The 15,855-nt window shown below is 32.4% G+C and overlaps 1 protein-coding gene across 1 annotated transcript; it reads left to right on the top strand.

Moving 5' to 3' along the window:
- The first annotated feature begins 3,558 nt into the window (after window positions 1-3,558).
- LOC108466788 (transcription factor MYB14-like) lies at window positions 3,559-4,924 on the top strand. The gene is made up of 2 exons (XM_017767155.2): window positions 3,559-3,767; window positions 4,097-4,924. The coding sequence occupies exons 1-2, from the start codon at window positions 3,587-3,589 to the stop codon at window positions 4,897-4,899; spliced, it is 984 nt and encodes a 327-aa protein (XP_017622644.2). The 5' UTR covers window positions 3,559-3,586; the 3' UTR covers window positions 4,900-4,924.
- Window positions 4,925-15,855: the final 10,931 nt, after the last annotated feature.

Raw genomic sequence — 15,855 nt, 5'->3', positions numbered from 1 at the left:
AATATCATAATTAATAAACTTTGATTAAATTAAATTCGTTGAATTTATATATATGTATATTTCCATTTGAAGTTTGTTTCAATTTATTAGATTAAATAATGATAGTATGTGAATGAGGCATTGATTTGAGAGGTTAAGTCCTTCAAATATTTTATAATGTACGAGCTTTGTTTAAAATTATTTTGATATAAATTTGAATATATTTTAATTTATTTGTATATTGTAAATATTTGATTTATGAATATTTTTTTGAAAGCATATTATTAGTAAGATTTCAATTGAAATTATGGATGTCTTGTGAAAGGGCATTGCTGAGTTTTTATTTTTATTTATTTAAGAGGGTTATCAATTAATTACAATATAATTAAACAATTATAAGAAAAATCAATCATTACTAAATGCAACAAGAATAAATATGAAACGGTGGTACTTGACCGAAAATAAATTTAAAAAGTTTACAATTTTATGTTTAACAAACACATTTGGTAATATTTGAGGTATTTTATATTCTCATTTATCTTATACGGTAATTTCCTAGCTATAATATTTCTAATATTATTCTTAAAAAATATTTCTTAGGTTAAAATATACTTACATTTTAAAGAATTTAATTTATTTATTTTTAAAATTTAAAATTCAAGTTTAATTGTAATTTTTTGTTCAATTTAAATTAATTATATATTTTTTAATCTCATGACTATTAAAAGAGTAATTTTTTATTTAAAATGTTAGAAAAGCAATTTAAGAGTATTAACAGTTGAACTTTAATTTTGAAATCTAAAAATAAATGAAGTAAATTCCTAAAAATACAAAATACAGAGATACTATAGGCATATTTTAATCAATTTCTAATTTGGTGGCTTTAAATGTGATTAATAAGTGAGAGAGGGCATGCATCATTTTGCAATTATCACTATTATAAGTAATTCCGTCTTAAAATTACTTTGAGATTCACTGATCAGTTAGCATATCTCAAGCCTCTTAATCTCTAGGTTGTTCCTCATTTAACAAATAACATAATTCTAAGAGATTCTAGGTTTGCTTTGTGAACAACAAAAAAAAGATATCTGAATTCTGACCCCTAGGACTGGTTTATGTTTTTCAACTACCAAAGAGTATGAAATTCAGAAATCTGTTGTGGGAAATTGTGATGAGAAATAAGTTTCTCATCACATCGATTAATTAGGACACTTGAGACCTTAAACAATATTTCTAATTTCTTATTTATGATCTGCTCACACACACAGCGAGTGGAGGAAGTGGTCCTCAATCATCTATTTCTTATCAGTGGAGGTAATCTTGAGTTTATTTATCATGGTTTTTACATTATACCTTGTCGCTTGACATCACTATTAGCTAAAACTTTGGCGGATTTTTTGAAGCAAAAGATTGTACAGATCCTCATTATCATACCCATACCTGTATTCTCTCAGATTTCACAACTTACTCCACTTGTCTTGAAACAAATGAAGGGTGAGAAATAAATTATAAATTTTGGAGGATCATTTTCGTAAATTAAAGAAAGCACATCTTGAAGTCCACCATTAGAGTTTATACATGCTGTGATTCAGGTTGTTGTTAATTAATAAAAAATTTCTAAAATTGCAATCTACTCCAAAACTCGTTCTCTGTTTATTACACTGATTTGTACAAGAAACCTGATCGACCAACCTGCCCTACCTAAACAACAGTCATCAGAGAAAAATGAAAGGCAAAAGACCCGGGACGAACAATTCGATCAATCACCGGATTCACATAAATTAATAAAAATGAAAATTAGACACCTTCCAATTTGTTGATTCAGGGTAGATGGGAATGGGATTTCAAATGTATGATATCTCATTCAGTTAAGAAAAAGCAATTAATATAATAATTAAGTTAATTTTTGTTTCAACGTTTGTATTTGACTTGCCATCTGCATGCAAGTATGGGAAAAGGCAGAAGGTTTAGCCTTACTTTTCTTGGATGCTGTCCTTGCACGGTATTTACATGAACCCTTACAAATCACATTTGTTTAAAATAAGCAGATCCATATTTAAGAGGTGGTGGTTAATTGGAATCCCCATCAAATGTTTAAAAATTTATCTGCTATCACTTGTAAAACACTATTAAGTTCAAGTGTCATTTTAGTCAAATATTTTACACCTACCCTGTTTAATTACTGCTTGCAACCCTTATGCACCATTGGAGGGACTGAAGCAGCTTATTCCAAATGCCCTTGCTTTACTCATCTCTGCCATTTTGCTATAACAAGAAACACAAGCGTGCAATGGCAGCCATCATTAATTTTCAAATGGAAGCTTTTCTTGAACAAACCTGGAAGTTAGCCTTCTCTTGTCATTACATATCAACACTGTTGTTTTTCTTTTATTCACTTTTGTTTATTTATCATTAAAATTTTAAAGAATGTTCAACAAAAACCCAAACTCTAATTTTGGAACATTAGTTCATACAACAACAACAACAAAATTTTGAATTACTTTGACAGCTAAGTTAACATGATATGGCTTATTTTGAGAAATGAAAATGGGTGATTTAAAGTTGTGTACCAGAGAGTATAATATCTTTTCCAGGAAATCAGAATTAATCATGTCAAGACAAACAAATTAAATCCCTAATTTAGGAATCATCTGATTTAAATGGTGCATGTGCATGCTTTAAAATGCTAAATAATCATAATATTATCTTGTTCGCAATTCTGGTATATATATATATATATATATATATATATGTATGTATGACAACTTTGAATTTTACCCTTTTTTCCTTTTTGCCATTGCTTCCAAGTCATGTGTTCCAAATGCAATACACATCAAAATGCTTCAAATAAGAAGCACGATTTAGGTTTTAATTGAATTTCAATTTTTAATTTTATGCTATATCTGAGCATTAGTAATTGCTTAACTAATTTTTTTATTTATTTTAGATTTATGGACTTAAATATATGAACAAAAAATTGGTGCTAGTGTTATTAAAATGTTCATTTATAATAATGTTGTGAAGGCATCCATGCATTAGTAGCATGACAAAAGCAACATTGGAAAAGGAATTGTAAGTTAATTAAAGGTGATAATTCAAGATCGATCCCTTTGTTAATCAAAGTAATTAGAAAGTAGTCTTTGCTTGCACCAGGAGAGCTATCTAGCTAGCTAGCTGTCCCTTTAACAAAAACGACTAGGTGCCCTAATCACCAGGCTTGATTTAACGTAATACCATGGCTTGAAATGGTAAGAAACTGTGATATGTATACATCTATATATATATATAAATAGAAAGAGAGAGAGAGAGGGGCGTAGCTAGTAGCAATAGCAATATTGAAGGAAATATATAGTTGGGAAAATATATTGATAGAGTGGTTCATGGGCCAATAGCAGAACAAGGAAAGGGTCAATCAGTTGTTCTACATAGAGATACATTGGCTTAATGTGTCGTGTAAAACCAACAAAAGTGACTTCCCATCCATAACCCTAAACCAACCGCACTTTCTTATTCTCCCTTTCATTTTCCTTTTTTTCCTCTTTTATATATATATATATATATATATATATATATATCTTGTTGGCCACTTCTCTTTTGGTGTTGCTTGATGACAGAATTATCCTTGTTCCATCATTTATCCATGGAGGATTCTAGTGATGATGTAAAGACTACTAGTTGCCCTAGAGGTCACTGGAGGCCAGCTGAGGATGAAAAACTCAGGCAACTTGTTCAACAGTATGGTGCTCAAAACTGGAACTCTATTGCAGAAAAGCTCCAAGGAAGATCAGGTACTAAACTAATTATTATTATTTACTCTCTTGTTTTTTCTTTACTTTTCATAATCTTTTGCATCTTGTTCAAGCAAAGATCAGAAAACATCATGTCTTTTCCTCTATGATTGAGTTTTTGATTACTATTTTAGATTTAGTTTTCCACACCGATGATGTCGTTTATCAGATATCTCCCTTCTACCTAATTCATCAACATCTTAAAGTTTTAATAGCACAGGAGAAACATAAAACCCTACTTGATTTATTGATTTGCTTTATCATCAATCATGTAAACTGATTCTAAACAAAGGGGATGATCTGATATTATTTGTATATGTATTTCATAGGGAAGAGCTGCAGATTGAGGTGGTTTAATCAACTTGACCCTAGAATCAACAGAAGGCCATTTACAGAAGAAGAAGAAGAAAGGCTCCTTGCCGCTCACCGTATTCATGGTAACAAATGGGCACTTATTGCTAGACTGTTCCCTGGTAGAACTGATAATGCAGTGAAGAATCATTGGCATGTTATAATGGCTAGAAAACAAAGAGAACAATCCAAGTTATGTGGGAAGAGAAGCTTTCAAGATGGTCTTATTGATTCCAAGCTATGTTTTGGTCCAAGGAAATCAAGATGTCAAGAGGGTTTTAGCTCAAGATTTGGGCTTGGAGACAGTAGGATTTTTGAATTCCAGAACCCCAGTAAAGATAAGATTTTCTCAGTCACATCCTCATCTTTAACTTCTTCTCCATCATGGACTTTCGCTTCATCTACATTCATGGCTTCAAACAATACATCTTTAGTCGAATTATCAAGAAGGAATCATGGATTGGCTATGGGGGGCTCATATTTGTTAGACCAATCTCTTTACAAGTATCATTCAAATACTTCAGCATATAGCAGCTTCAGAAATTTCAGTGTATTTGGTCTCCCAAACTACAGGAGGGTTGTTTCAAGTCCTTTTGGGTACCTTGGACTTGAAAATAATAATGATGTGGTGAAGGAGGAGTCCTCGAGCTTTACCGATAACGCATCAAAGTTAACAGACATTAGAGTAGCGAGCAATTCCCATCAGGAGCAAGATGATGACTCCATCAAAACAAAGGATGTTCCTTTCATAGATTTTCTTGGTGTTGGTATTTCTTCTTGATCATGAACAAATCATCTTTATTTAACTATTTTGCCTAGTATACATATCAGTTTTAGCTTCGCTTTTCCACTGCATCATTAATTTTGATCGTACATGTTCATAATTAACAGGCGTAAGTTAAGCAGGAAGAAAAAACCCTTCAATAGCCAGTTTTATTTAAATATTTTCATATAATCCGGCCACTTTATGATGAGTTCTCTTAGTTTGTATGAAATAATTTTAGTTCTCCAGGCTTGTGTTCTCAAGAAACCCAATTTTTTGGTCCATGTGAATCCTTCTCAGATTCAATATCTCTTGTTGTAGCATTCAAGTCTGGTGCATAAAAGCGCTAAACAACAAGGATTTTTTTCAGTAGCTTTTTTATCAAGTATTTCAGGAAAAAATGACTTGCAGTAGCATATATTTTCCTTAAAGTGGAAAGGTGGTGGTGGGAATATGTCAATATATATACATGAATCTCCAGCTGTCTGTATATAAAACGTATCTTTTAGGCTTAAAGTAGTTCTCTAAATTCTCCCCTAAACAGCTGGTTGCACCCCCATCTCTACATCAATGAAAACTAAAAGAGGAAAATCATCTTTTCAATGTTGTTAGAGCTAAAGCTTTCTCAGGGAACTATGGGTAGGTCATGTACAAGCTTTTGACAAAGGTCTCAAAAATCATTCTTGTTTGGAATTTCCTTTTAATTATTTAAAGATAAAAAATTGAATTAATGAATGGTTTTCTCTTAGATTTAGTAGAAATATTGCATCATAGAAAATGAAAAAAAAAATAGTAATTAAATTCTACCCAAGGTCTATAAACACAGATTATGGAAAACACCCTACGTACTAAACTGCTAATTCGTTAAAGATAGTAGCTAGGAAAATGAGGAACCAAAAAAAAAAAAAAAAAAAAGAAGCTAATAGCGCAAGCTTTTATTATTATTATTTGCATGTAGATGGGGGCACGGAACAGGAGACATGCATCAATATTAAAATAGCCATCAGATACTATATATTAAGAAACAATATCTAAAATGTTTGTAATTATAGGGTTTTCTTCCCTCGTTCAACAAAAGTCTCTTATAATCCCTTTGGAGCAACCGAGTCTCATCAGCATACAATTTTCATAGGTTGGTAGAAAAATATAATTAGAATTGTAGTAGTATTTACTATAGAAAATATACGTCCATAGACATATCTGAAGAATTGTCTACAACATTACACGTAGAAAGGGTTTGATGAAGCATTTGGATACATTAATTAGATGATGTATGTATTAGAAATGTGGGTTATTATTTGTGTTTATAAATATGACCCTAGTTTGTATATTTAAAAGAAAGATGCAAACGTTAGAATCGAAAAAAAAAAGAGTATGTATTAATCAAAATTTATTGGATTGAATAATAAAAATTTAATTTCTATTAAGTAAAGTATCGAGTTTGATTTTTATGAATAGAGAAAATAAATACTCTATGATATAAGAGTTTAACTCAACTCTTCTTCAAATTTAATGAAATCCCACGTAATTGTTGAATAACAGATATAAGCATTAATTAGGTTAAGTGTATCTTGCTGCTAACTAAGAACACTTGCTGCCTGAAACTACAAAACCTAATTAAAACCATCCATATATATATATATATATATTCAAGAAATGGGAAGGTAACTGAACCCTAGACATAGAAAATTTGCTTAAATTAATGAAAGCCTACAATAATTCTTGGCTTTCTACATATGATTGCATAATATTACTTTTCACAAGGTATAATTGGGAGTTTCCTCGGGTTTCATTGTTGCTTAATTAATTTGCGTTCAACAAGATAATTAAATTAATTTTTTTTCAAAGAGAAATAACAAAATTGTTGGGTAGAATCTATATTATTATTTAAAAATTTGGTTGAGTTGTTATTATAAGTCAACCAAATACTAATTCGATTAGAGAAATTATTAAAATATACCTTATTATTTAAAATAAGTTATACTATTCAATGGTATTTTAATCTTTTAATTAAGAATAATCATAACAATATGAATAGGGTGAGATTTGAACCATGTCAATTGCATCAATAAAAATTTCAATTTATCACTTAACCAAGTTTTTTTTAATATTTTTATACATTTTATTTTGATGTATTTATGTGTTTAAATTTCGTTTTACTTATAATTTAATATATTTTTTTAATTTTAATATCATATGTTTTTCATGTGTTATTCTTAATTAGCTTCAAACCATGCGTTTCATTATTTATTGAATGTTATTTTAAGCACACCTCCATACATTGTTTCACTATGCATATACATATGATAGAATTTCTAGTATCCTATAAATTATGTGTTTTTTTAGTGATATTGAATAACTGATATGCCTTCAACGTTTTGTACTCTACATTGAAAAAAAGAGAGCCTAAAAACACTTCTTAAAGCCATTAAAAAGAAAAAATATGAATGGTAAAGAACAAGGGCGCATGTGTGGTGTCAAAAAGCACAAGGAAATTTATACTCAAGACCTCTGGGATACTTTGAGCTACCATGTCCAGGGGCGAAACTAGGGGGCTAGCAGGGGCCCTAGCCCCCTCTAAAATGGAAAATTTTTCATTTAGGCCTTTTAAAAATTTTAAAATTTTAAATTAGTAAAAGTAAAATGTCCATATAACCTCTATATCGTAAAGGTTACGAGTTCACTCTATATATTATGCTCTTCAGCACCATTGATTTTCACCACATACTGATTTTTCTTCAAGTTGGATTTGCTCTTCAATGACTTAAGAGGCACGCCTTCAACATTTTTTAGATTTAAGACATAAAACCTTAAACCTTAAATGTGTTTCTATTCATCAATAAAACCTAGTTCATATACACCTTTGTGTTATTAACAATATAATTTAGAAAAATAAAAGGAAAAATCTCTATAAAATTAACAATGGGTGAGTAAAGATTTACCACTAATCTTTTTCCGAACCACAAAAAATCCTAAAAAATTCTCCTAATTTTATTATATTTGATGATAATGACCATACGATGATATAAGGTGAACACAATGGTTGTAATTGTTAAAATAAAAAAATTATATATAAAACTTAATAAATCAATATCTGTCATGTTAAATCGTCAAGAACAAAATTAGATGCAGAAGCGTACCTGAATCCGTTGATGTCTTGAGATCTTCGAGTCTTGCAGTTTTGATCTTTCAAATTAACAAATAAATAATTTAGAGAATGTGGCTCTCTCTTTTATGAAGATAGGATGTCAAAAAAGTTACGTATGTGTACTTTGGGGACCATAATCCTAATATATAACTTTTGCACATTAACCTTAATGTCTAATCAACCCATCATCAATTAGAAATTAGTTACGAGAGTATCTAGATTTATTTAACCCATACTTTATTTATCTAGACATATTTTGTAACGCCCCCACACCCGAAACCGTCGCCGGAGTCGAGCTTGAGGGGTTACCGAACATAATTTATCAAATTAAGAACTTCAAATCATTTTTTTCTACATTCACAGCTTTCTAGCTACCCGCGTCACAGTTACAAGAAAAATCATATCTCGAGTTACGAAACTCAAAATCAAGATCCGTAAAATTTACCTAAATCTAGACTCATATATCTATTTACTAATTTTTTTCTAGAATTTTTTATTGGGCCAATTAGTACAGTTTATTAATTAAAGTATCCCCTGTTTCAGGGTTCGACTGCTCTGACCTTTGTGTATTACGAATCAGATATATCTCTATACAAAATTTCAATGACTATGAGGTTTGTTTCTATTAAAACTAGACTCAATAAGGAATCTGTACATATAAATAACAACTTCTAATTATTTTAGTAAAATTTATTATAAATTTTTAAAGTCAGAATAGAAGATCCAGAAATCACTCTGGCCCTGTTTCACAAGGTTTCAAATATCTCATAAAGTATAATTTATATGCCTGTTTTTTTTTAATCCATATGAAAATAGACTCATTAAGCTTAAATTTCATAACCTGCTCATCATTTAATTCCATTTATACTATTTTTAGTGATTTTTCAAATTCATGTCATTGCTGCAGCAATATTCTATTTTAAGGCAAGTTTCATCTTTCCATGAATTTTTATGAACTAGATAACCTGTTAAACTTCCATGATATCAAACATGATCTAAATTAGCCATCACCATGACTTATCAATATCAAACATTTTCTCAACCAAACATGGCCATATCATAAAATTATTTACACAAAATAGGTATATTGCTATACATGCCATACTTAAGTAGTTGTACAAGACATTTACCAAGATAAAAATCCTTTGGATAGTGTGATCGAACCTTCGACCCGTCCCGATTCTCGAGCTGGCTTGTTCAAAACTACAGTGAATGAAAAGGAAGGAGTAAGCATAAATGCTTAGTAAGTTCATATGTAAATAACAAGTAACATAACAATACAAATATACCAAACAACTTTAGCATGGTACCACCAAAACATATATCATATCTTTAAACATCATTCATTATCTTACCACCTTATCGTTGTTGTATCTATTTTCAACCCGAGGGTTAAGAACATACCTGTCCAAAGTGTCCATTTCACAACACTTACCCAAAACGTCACTTATATCTTAAGTGCTCTTCCATTAAACTAGAAATTTCACCCGTTGAACACATCGGAATACAACTCGGATACATGGATAATTTGCACATAAGTGCCACATATGTAATCAAGAAATCATGTAACCCGCCCCTAAGTGAACTCGGACTCAACTCAACGAGCTCGGGCGTTCGCATCCATAAATGAACTCGGACTCAACTCAACGAGTTCGGATGCCTAGTTACATCTCACGAACTCGGACTCAACTCAACGAGTTCGGGCATTCGCATCCATAAGTGAACTCGGACTCAACTCAACGAGTTCGGATGCTCAACCATCCTAGTGACATGTCACTTGTATCCTAATCTATTCCTAAGGTTCAAACGGGCTTTTTCCCTCGATCTCACATTTGCCGTCTTCCATGGAATATCGGAACCGATACTCGGTAGCAATTCATATTTATCAAGTAGTAAACATAATTTGCATATTACTCAACATTAACCACAAAGCATAATATTTCACGATTAAAAATTAGCATATCATATAATTAACATTAATAACTTAAAAATAACATTTATGCTACATTATTTACACATGAACTTACCTTGGTACCAAAATATAAAGATTTTGCAATTTAGTCCACAATCTTTTCTTTTCCTCGATCACGACTTGAATCTCGTTTTTCTTGATCTATAATACCAAATTAATCTTATTTAATACATACATTCATCAAAACAGCATTTAATACGAACTTTAAAAAATTACACTTTTGCCCCTAAACTTTTGCATAATTACACTTTTGCCCTAGGCTCTGGAATTAAACTTTATTCCTTATTCTTATGTTTTATAACATGCTGATTACTTTTCCCTTCTATGGCAACATCAAATTCTCTCTCTAACATATACTTGTGACTATTAGGTATTTTTGCCGATTAAGCCCTTTTACTCGTTTTCACTAAAAACCGAGTAGCACAAGTTGTCTAACATAATTTAAAACCCCATATTCTATCATAAAACATCAAAATACACAAATTTCACCTATGGGTATTTTTCCAAATATAAACCCTAGGTTGAATTATTGCTAGCATAAGCTTAATCGAGCTACCGGGATTCCAAAAACGTAAAGAACATTAAAAACGGGGCTTGGAATCACTTACTATAGAGCTTGGAAGCTTGAAACAAACCCTAACTATGGAGAACCCTTGAAATTTCGGCCTAATGAAGAAGATGGATAAAAATTGGCTTTTAATTTTGTTTTTAATTCATTTTAATAACTAAATGACCAAAATACTCTTACTACTAAACTTTCCAAAAATTCCTTCCATGTCCTAATTTTGTCCATGAACTTAAAATTGGTCAAATTGCTATTTAAGACCTCCTCATTAATATTCCAAAACAATTTCATACTAAAAACTTCTAGAATGCAAGTTTTGCAACTTATTCGATTTAGTCCCTACTTTCAATTTAAGCACTTTAGGCATAGAATTTCATCACGAAGTTTTCACACAATCATGCAATCATATCATAAACATCAAAATCATTGTAAAATAATTATTTCTATCTCGGATTTGTGGTCACAAAACTACTATTTCGATTAAGCCCTAATTCAAGATATTACATATTTGAGCCATACTTTATTTATTAACTGAAGCACAAGGGCGAAGTCAAAAAATTTTTTTAGGGGGGCCAAAATTAAATTGTAATTTTTACAATAGTAAAAATGTGATTTTTTAAAGGAGAAAATCTAAATTTTATCATTTTTAGAGGGGCAAAGTGCAATTCTACCTTTACTAATTTAAAGTCAAAATGGAAAATCCATTTTGGGGGGTCAGCCCCCTGCCAACCCCCTAGATTCGCCCGTGCTAAAGCCCAATAAACTTTAACCAAATTAGATCACTTTTAATTTGGACTAATATTTTATTATAATAACTAATAACATGTAATTATGCTTATTCTATATGTGGTGCCCATATTTTTCCAACAGTCTCCAACTTTGACCACATATATATATTGATTCCCTTATGAGCTCATGTCATTATATAACCTTATGAGCTCAAAACCTTACTATTATATCCAAATGGTATTCCAAATAAGCTCCTCCATTAATTATGTTAACATAAAACCAAGACGACTTTCGTTACATATATCTTAACTAAATTCATCATGGATCACATATATTAACACAATCAAATGACATAGATCAAGTAAGGATGGGTAGTATGGAAATTACAAGCAATGTGATCTAAACATGTCCATTTCCAATTAGTCATCCTTAGCCTTAGTAAGATCAAATTTTACTAAAACCAAAGTGTGAATAAACTAAATAAACTTTATTTCTACAGAAAATATCTTTAATATTCATAAACTGAAATAACTGAAAAATGTGTCTATAACATAAAAGCATTTAAAATTACAAACTCCCACTAAAATCGAATATCATGAAAAGACATTACGCTCATATGAGCAGTGTGCTCATAAAAACCTCGGGTGATAGTCCCGTAGTAAGCGATCCACAATCATGGAGTTTCTACAATTATACTTAATAGACACCTGACCACTTTGAACTATTACTTTAACAACCAAGAATTTAAAGCTTATGTGCTTTAACTTTAATGTGCTCCAGTTGTTATTGGAATAAATTGTAACACCCCGTACCCGAGACCGTTACCGGAGTCGGACACGAGGGGTTCACAGACTAAATTCACTTATTTTCAATGTCCATTTAAAAATTTCCAGACAAGCTGGTTACTGCATCACTGTCACCTTAAAAATCATATCTTGAGTTTCAAAACTCGAAAACCAGTTTCGTAAATTTTTCCTGAAACTAGACTCATATATCCATCTACAAATTTTTTTCTAGAATTTTTGGTCAAGCCAATTAGTACAGTTTATTAGTTAAAGTCTCCCCTGTTTCAGGGTTCGACTACTCTGACCTTCATGCACTACGACTTGGATATCTCCCTGTACAGGGATTCAATACTGATGCCATTTATTTCTATAGAAACTAGACTCGAAAATGAATCTATACATATATGGCATGACTTCTAATTATCTCTGGTTAATTTATAATGAATTTCCAAAGTCAGATCAGGGGATCCAGAAATCGCTCTGGCCCTGTTCCACAAAAACTTAAATATCTCTTAAAATCCGACTCATATGACCGTTTCGTTTCTTCCATATGAAAGTAGATTCATCAAGGTTCGATTATATAATTTATTCACTATTTAATTCCATTCCTACTAATTTTAGTGATTTTCAAATTTACATCACTGCTGCTGTCAGCATCTGCCCTTAAGGTAGACTTTACCTATTTCATAGTTTCCATGATTCAACTAGCCCTTTTAGCATATATAGCACAAAATATGATTATGATTAACCATTCCAATGGCTAATCGTTTCCAAACATTTCCATACCTCTTAATGAACAACATACAAAACGATTATAATACTACGCTCAAAGTGTATATAAGCCATTTTCGCATGGCTATCCAAATTTATACAAAACCAAAGGGTGCATGACCCACAACAAAAAGGGTAGTCCTATACATGCCATTTCAGAGTTCAACCAAAAGTGCACCAAAAGAGCTTTGATAGTGTGGATGACTTCGACTTCGACAATCCCGAGTCCGATAGCTGACGAACCAAAATCTATAAAACAGAGATTCAAAGAACGGAGTAAGCATTTAATGCTTAGTAAGTTTTGAGCAATGGAATTAGGCTCAACTGAAGTATAGCATTCATATAACTAAACGGATAATTTCATATACACATATATTCTCAAAAATCAGTCCTACTTCACATTTCCAACCCTTATATTCATACATAAGGGATCAACTTAACCAAAACCGAAGCTCCTTAATCGATGGCGAATACTATTTAAGATGAATCAATTAATCCAATGCATGTACAACACATACCTCGTTGTTGAGTTTTTACGAGCGTATTAATTGAAATTATTACAGCAGATCGCTCATTCCCAAATCACGTACCTTCGGAATTTAACCGAATATAGCTACTCGCTCAAATGCCTTCGGGACATAGCCCGGTTAGAGTAACTCGCACAATTGCCTTCGGGACTTAGCCCGGATTTAGTAACTCGCACAAATGCCTTCGAGACTTAGCCCGGATTTAGTAACTCGCACAAATGCCTTCGGGACTTGCCCGGAACTAGTCACTAGCGCAGATGCCTTTGGGACTTAGCCCGGTTATCATCCAAATATTCATACACATATCAATAAATCATGACACATCTATATTTCATTTTCATAATTGGAGTTCAAACACACGTCACGTATTAAGCAATCCCATTTTCGGCTCACTAGCCACATACAAACAGCATGGTTTAATTTGCTTTATGACACTATCTCTATGCACATACGGCTACCCGTCATACGTATAGACTAATTAACTCAACATATGATTCAAGTAGAATCATCATATCACCGCATATTTGTTATGCTCATACATCATGACTTAATTAAATCGGTAACTAAGTCTCGTTACTCGAAAACTTACCTCGGATGTTGTCGAACGATTTCGACGGCTATTCGATCACTTTTTCCTTTCCCTTATCCAACTTTGGTCCTCTAAGCTCTTGAGCTTAGTCTAGCAAACCACCATAGCCGATTTCCTCAAAGCTCTTTTTCCATCTTTTTCTTTCTTCTATTCGGCCAAGAACAACATGAGAGCTTTTTTTTTTCTTCTTTTTTTTTCTTCTATTCGGCCAAGAACAACATGAGAGCTTTTTTTTTTCTTTCTTTTCTTTTTTTTCATCATCATTTACCTTCCCATTATTATTTTATTGCCCATACTTCTTATTTTATTTTTTTTCTAACATAAACCATTATCACAACATGTTTTATGACATGTTTTGCCCATCACCCTTTGTCATGGCCGGCCACTAGTAATTAAATGGGGGAAATTGACATGCAAGTCCACCCCTTTGATTACATGCACTAATAGATCCTTATAAATTAACCTATCACATTTCAAAAGTGTCACACATAAGTCCTATTGACTAATTTCACATGCAATTTACTAAATCGAAGCTTAAAACTTTCACACATTCATAATCACATATTTTAGACAATAAATATCATATTCAAATAATTTGGTGACTTCGGTTTAGCGGTCCCAAACCGCTTTCCGACTAGGGTCACTTTAGGCTGTCACAACTCTCCCCACTTAAGAAATTTTCGTCCCGAAAATCTTACCGGTAAATAGGTTTGGGTATCGCTCTTTCATAGAGTTCTCGGGTTCCCAAGTAGCTTCTTCCATCCCGTGTTTGAGCCATAACACTTTTACTAACGGAACCCTTTTGTTTCATAACTCTTTCACTTCACGAGCTAGGATACGAATCGGTTCTTCTTCATAACTCATATCAGGTTGAATTTCAACCTCTGATGGATTAATTATGTGCGATGGATCAGATCTATAACGTCGAAGCATCGAAACATGAAAGACGTCTTGAATCTTTTCAAGTTTAGGGGGCAAAATCAATCTATACGCAACTGGACCAACTCGTTCGGAGATTTCATACGGCCCAATGAATCTCGGACTCAATTTGCCCTTACGGCCAAATCTGAGTATCTTTTTCCAAGGTGAAACCTTAAGAAAAGCTTTGTCTCCCACCTGATACTCAATATTTCTTCGTTTAAATCCGCATACGACTTCTGACGATCTGATGCTGCCTTCAGACTTTCACGAATTATTTTTACTTTCTGTTCAGCATCTTTAATCAAATCCACTCCGAAAATTTTGCTTTCACCGAGCTCGGTCCAAAACAATGGCGTACGGCATTTACGCCTGTACAAAGCCTCGTAAGGTGCCATCTTAATACTTGATTGAAAACTATTGTTGTAAGAGAATTCAATCAAAGGTAAATACCGTTCCCATGAATCACTAAACTCGAGGATGCAACATCTCAACATATCCTCAAGTATCTGAATTATCCGCTCGGATTGACCATCGGTTTGTGGATGAAAAGCGATGCTAAAATGCAGCTTGGTACCCAAAGCTTCTTGTAATTTCTTCCAAAATCGCGAGGTGAATCTCGGATCTCTATCCGATACAATAGAGATAGGTACCCCGTGTAATCTCACAATCTGAGAAATGTACAATTTGGCAAGTTTATCCAATGAAAATCCAGACGACGGGATAAAGTGAGCCGACTTAGTCAGTCTATCCACAACAACCCAAATCGCATCTTTCTTACTTGCCGATACTGGTAACCCAGATACGAAATCCATCGTGACTCGATCCGATTTCCATTCAGGTATCATGATTGGCTGGAGTAAACCCGTAGGCACTTGATGTTCCGCCTTTACTTGCTGACATATTAAACACTTCGAAACAAAATTGGAAATGTCTCGTTTCATACCATGCCACCAAAACTGACGTCTCA

This window comes from Gossypium arboreum, chromosome 2 (genome assembly GCF_025698485.1).
Source record: "Gossypium arboreum isolate Shixiya-1 chromosome 2, ASM2569848v2, whole genome shotgun sequence".
Classification (NCBI taxonomy): domain Eukaryota; kingdom Viridiplantae; phylum Streptophyta; class Magnoliopsida; order Malvales; family Malvaceae; genus Gossypium; species Gossypium arboreum.
Note: the sequence above shows the minus strand (reverse complement) of the source record. Positions and strands in the feature narration are given on the sequence as shown.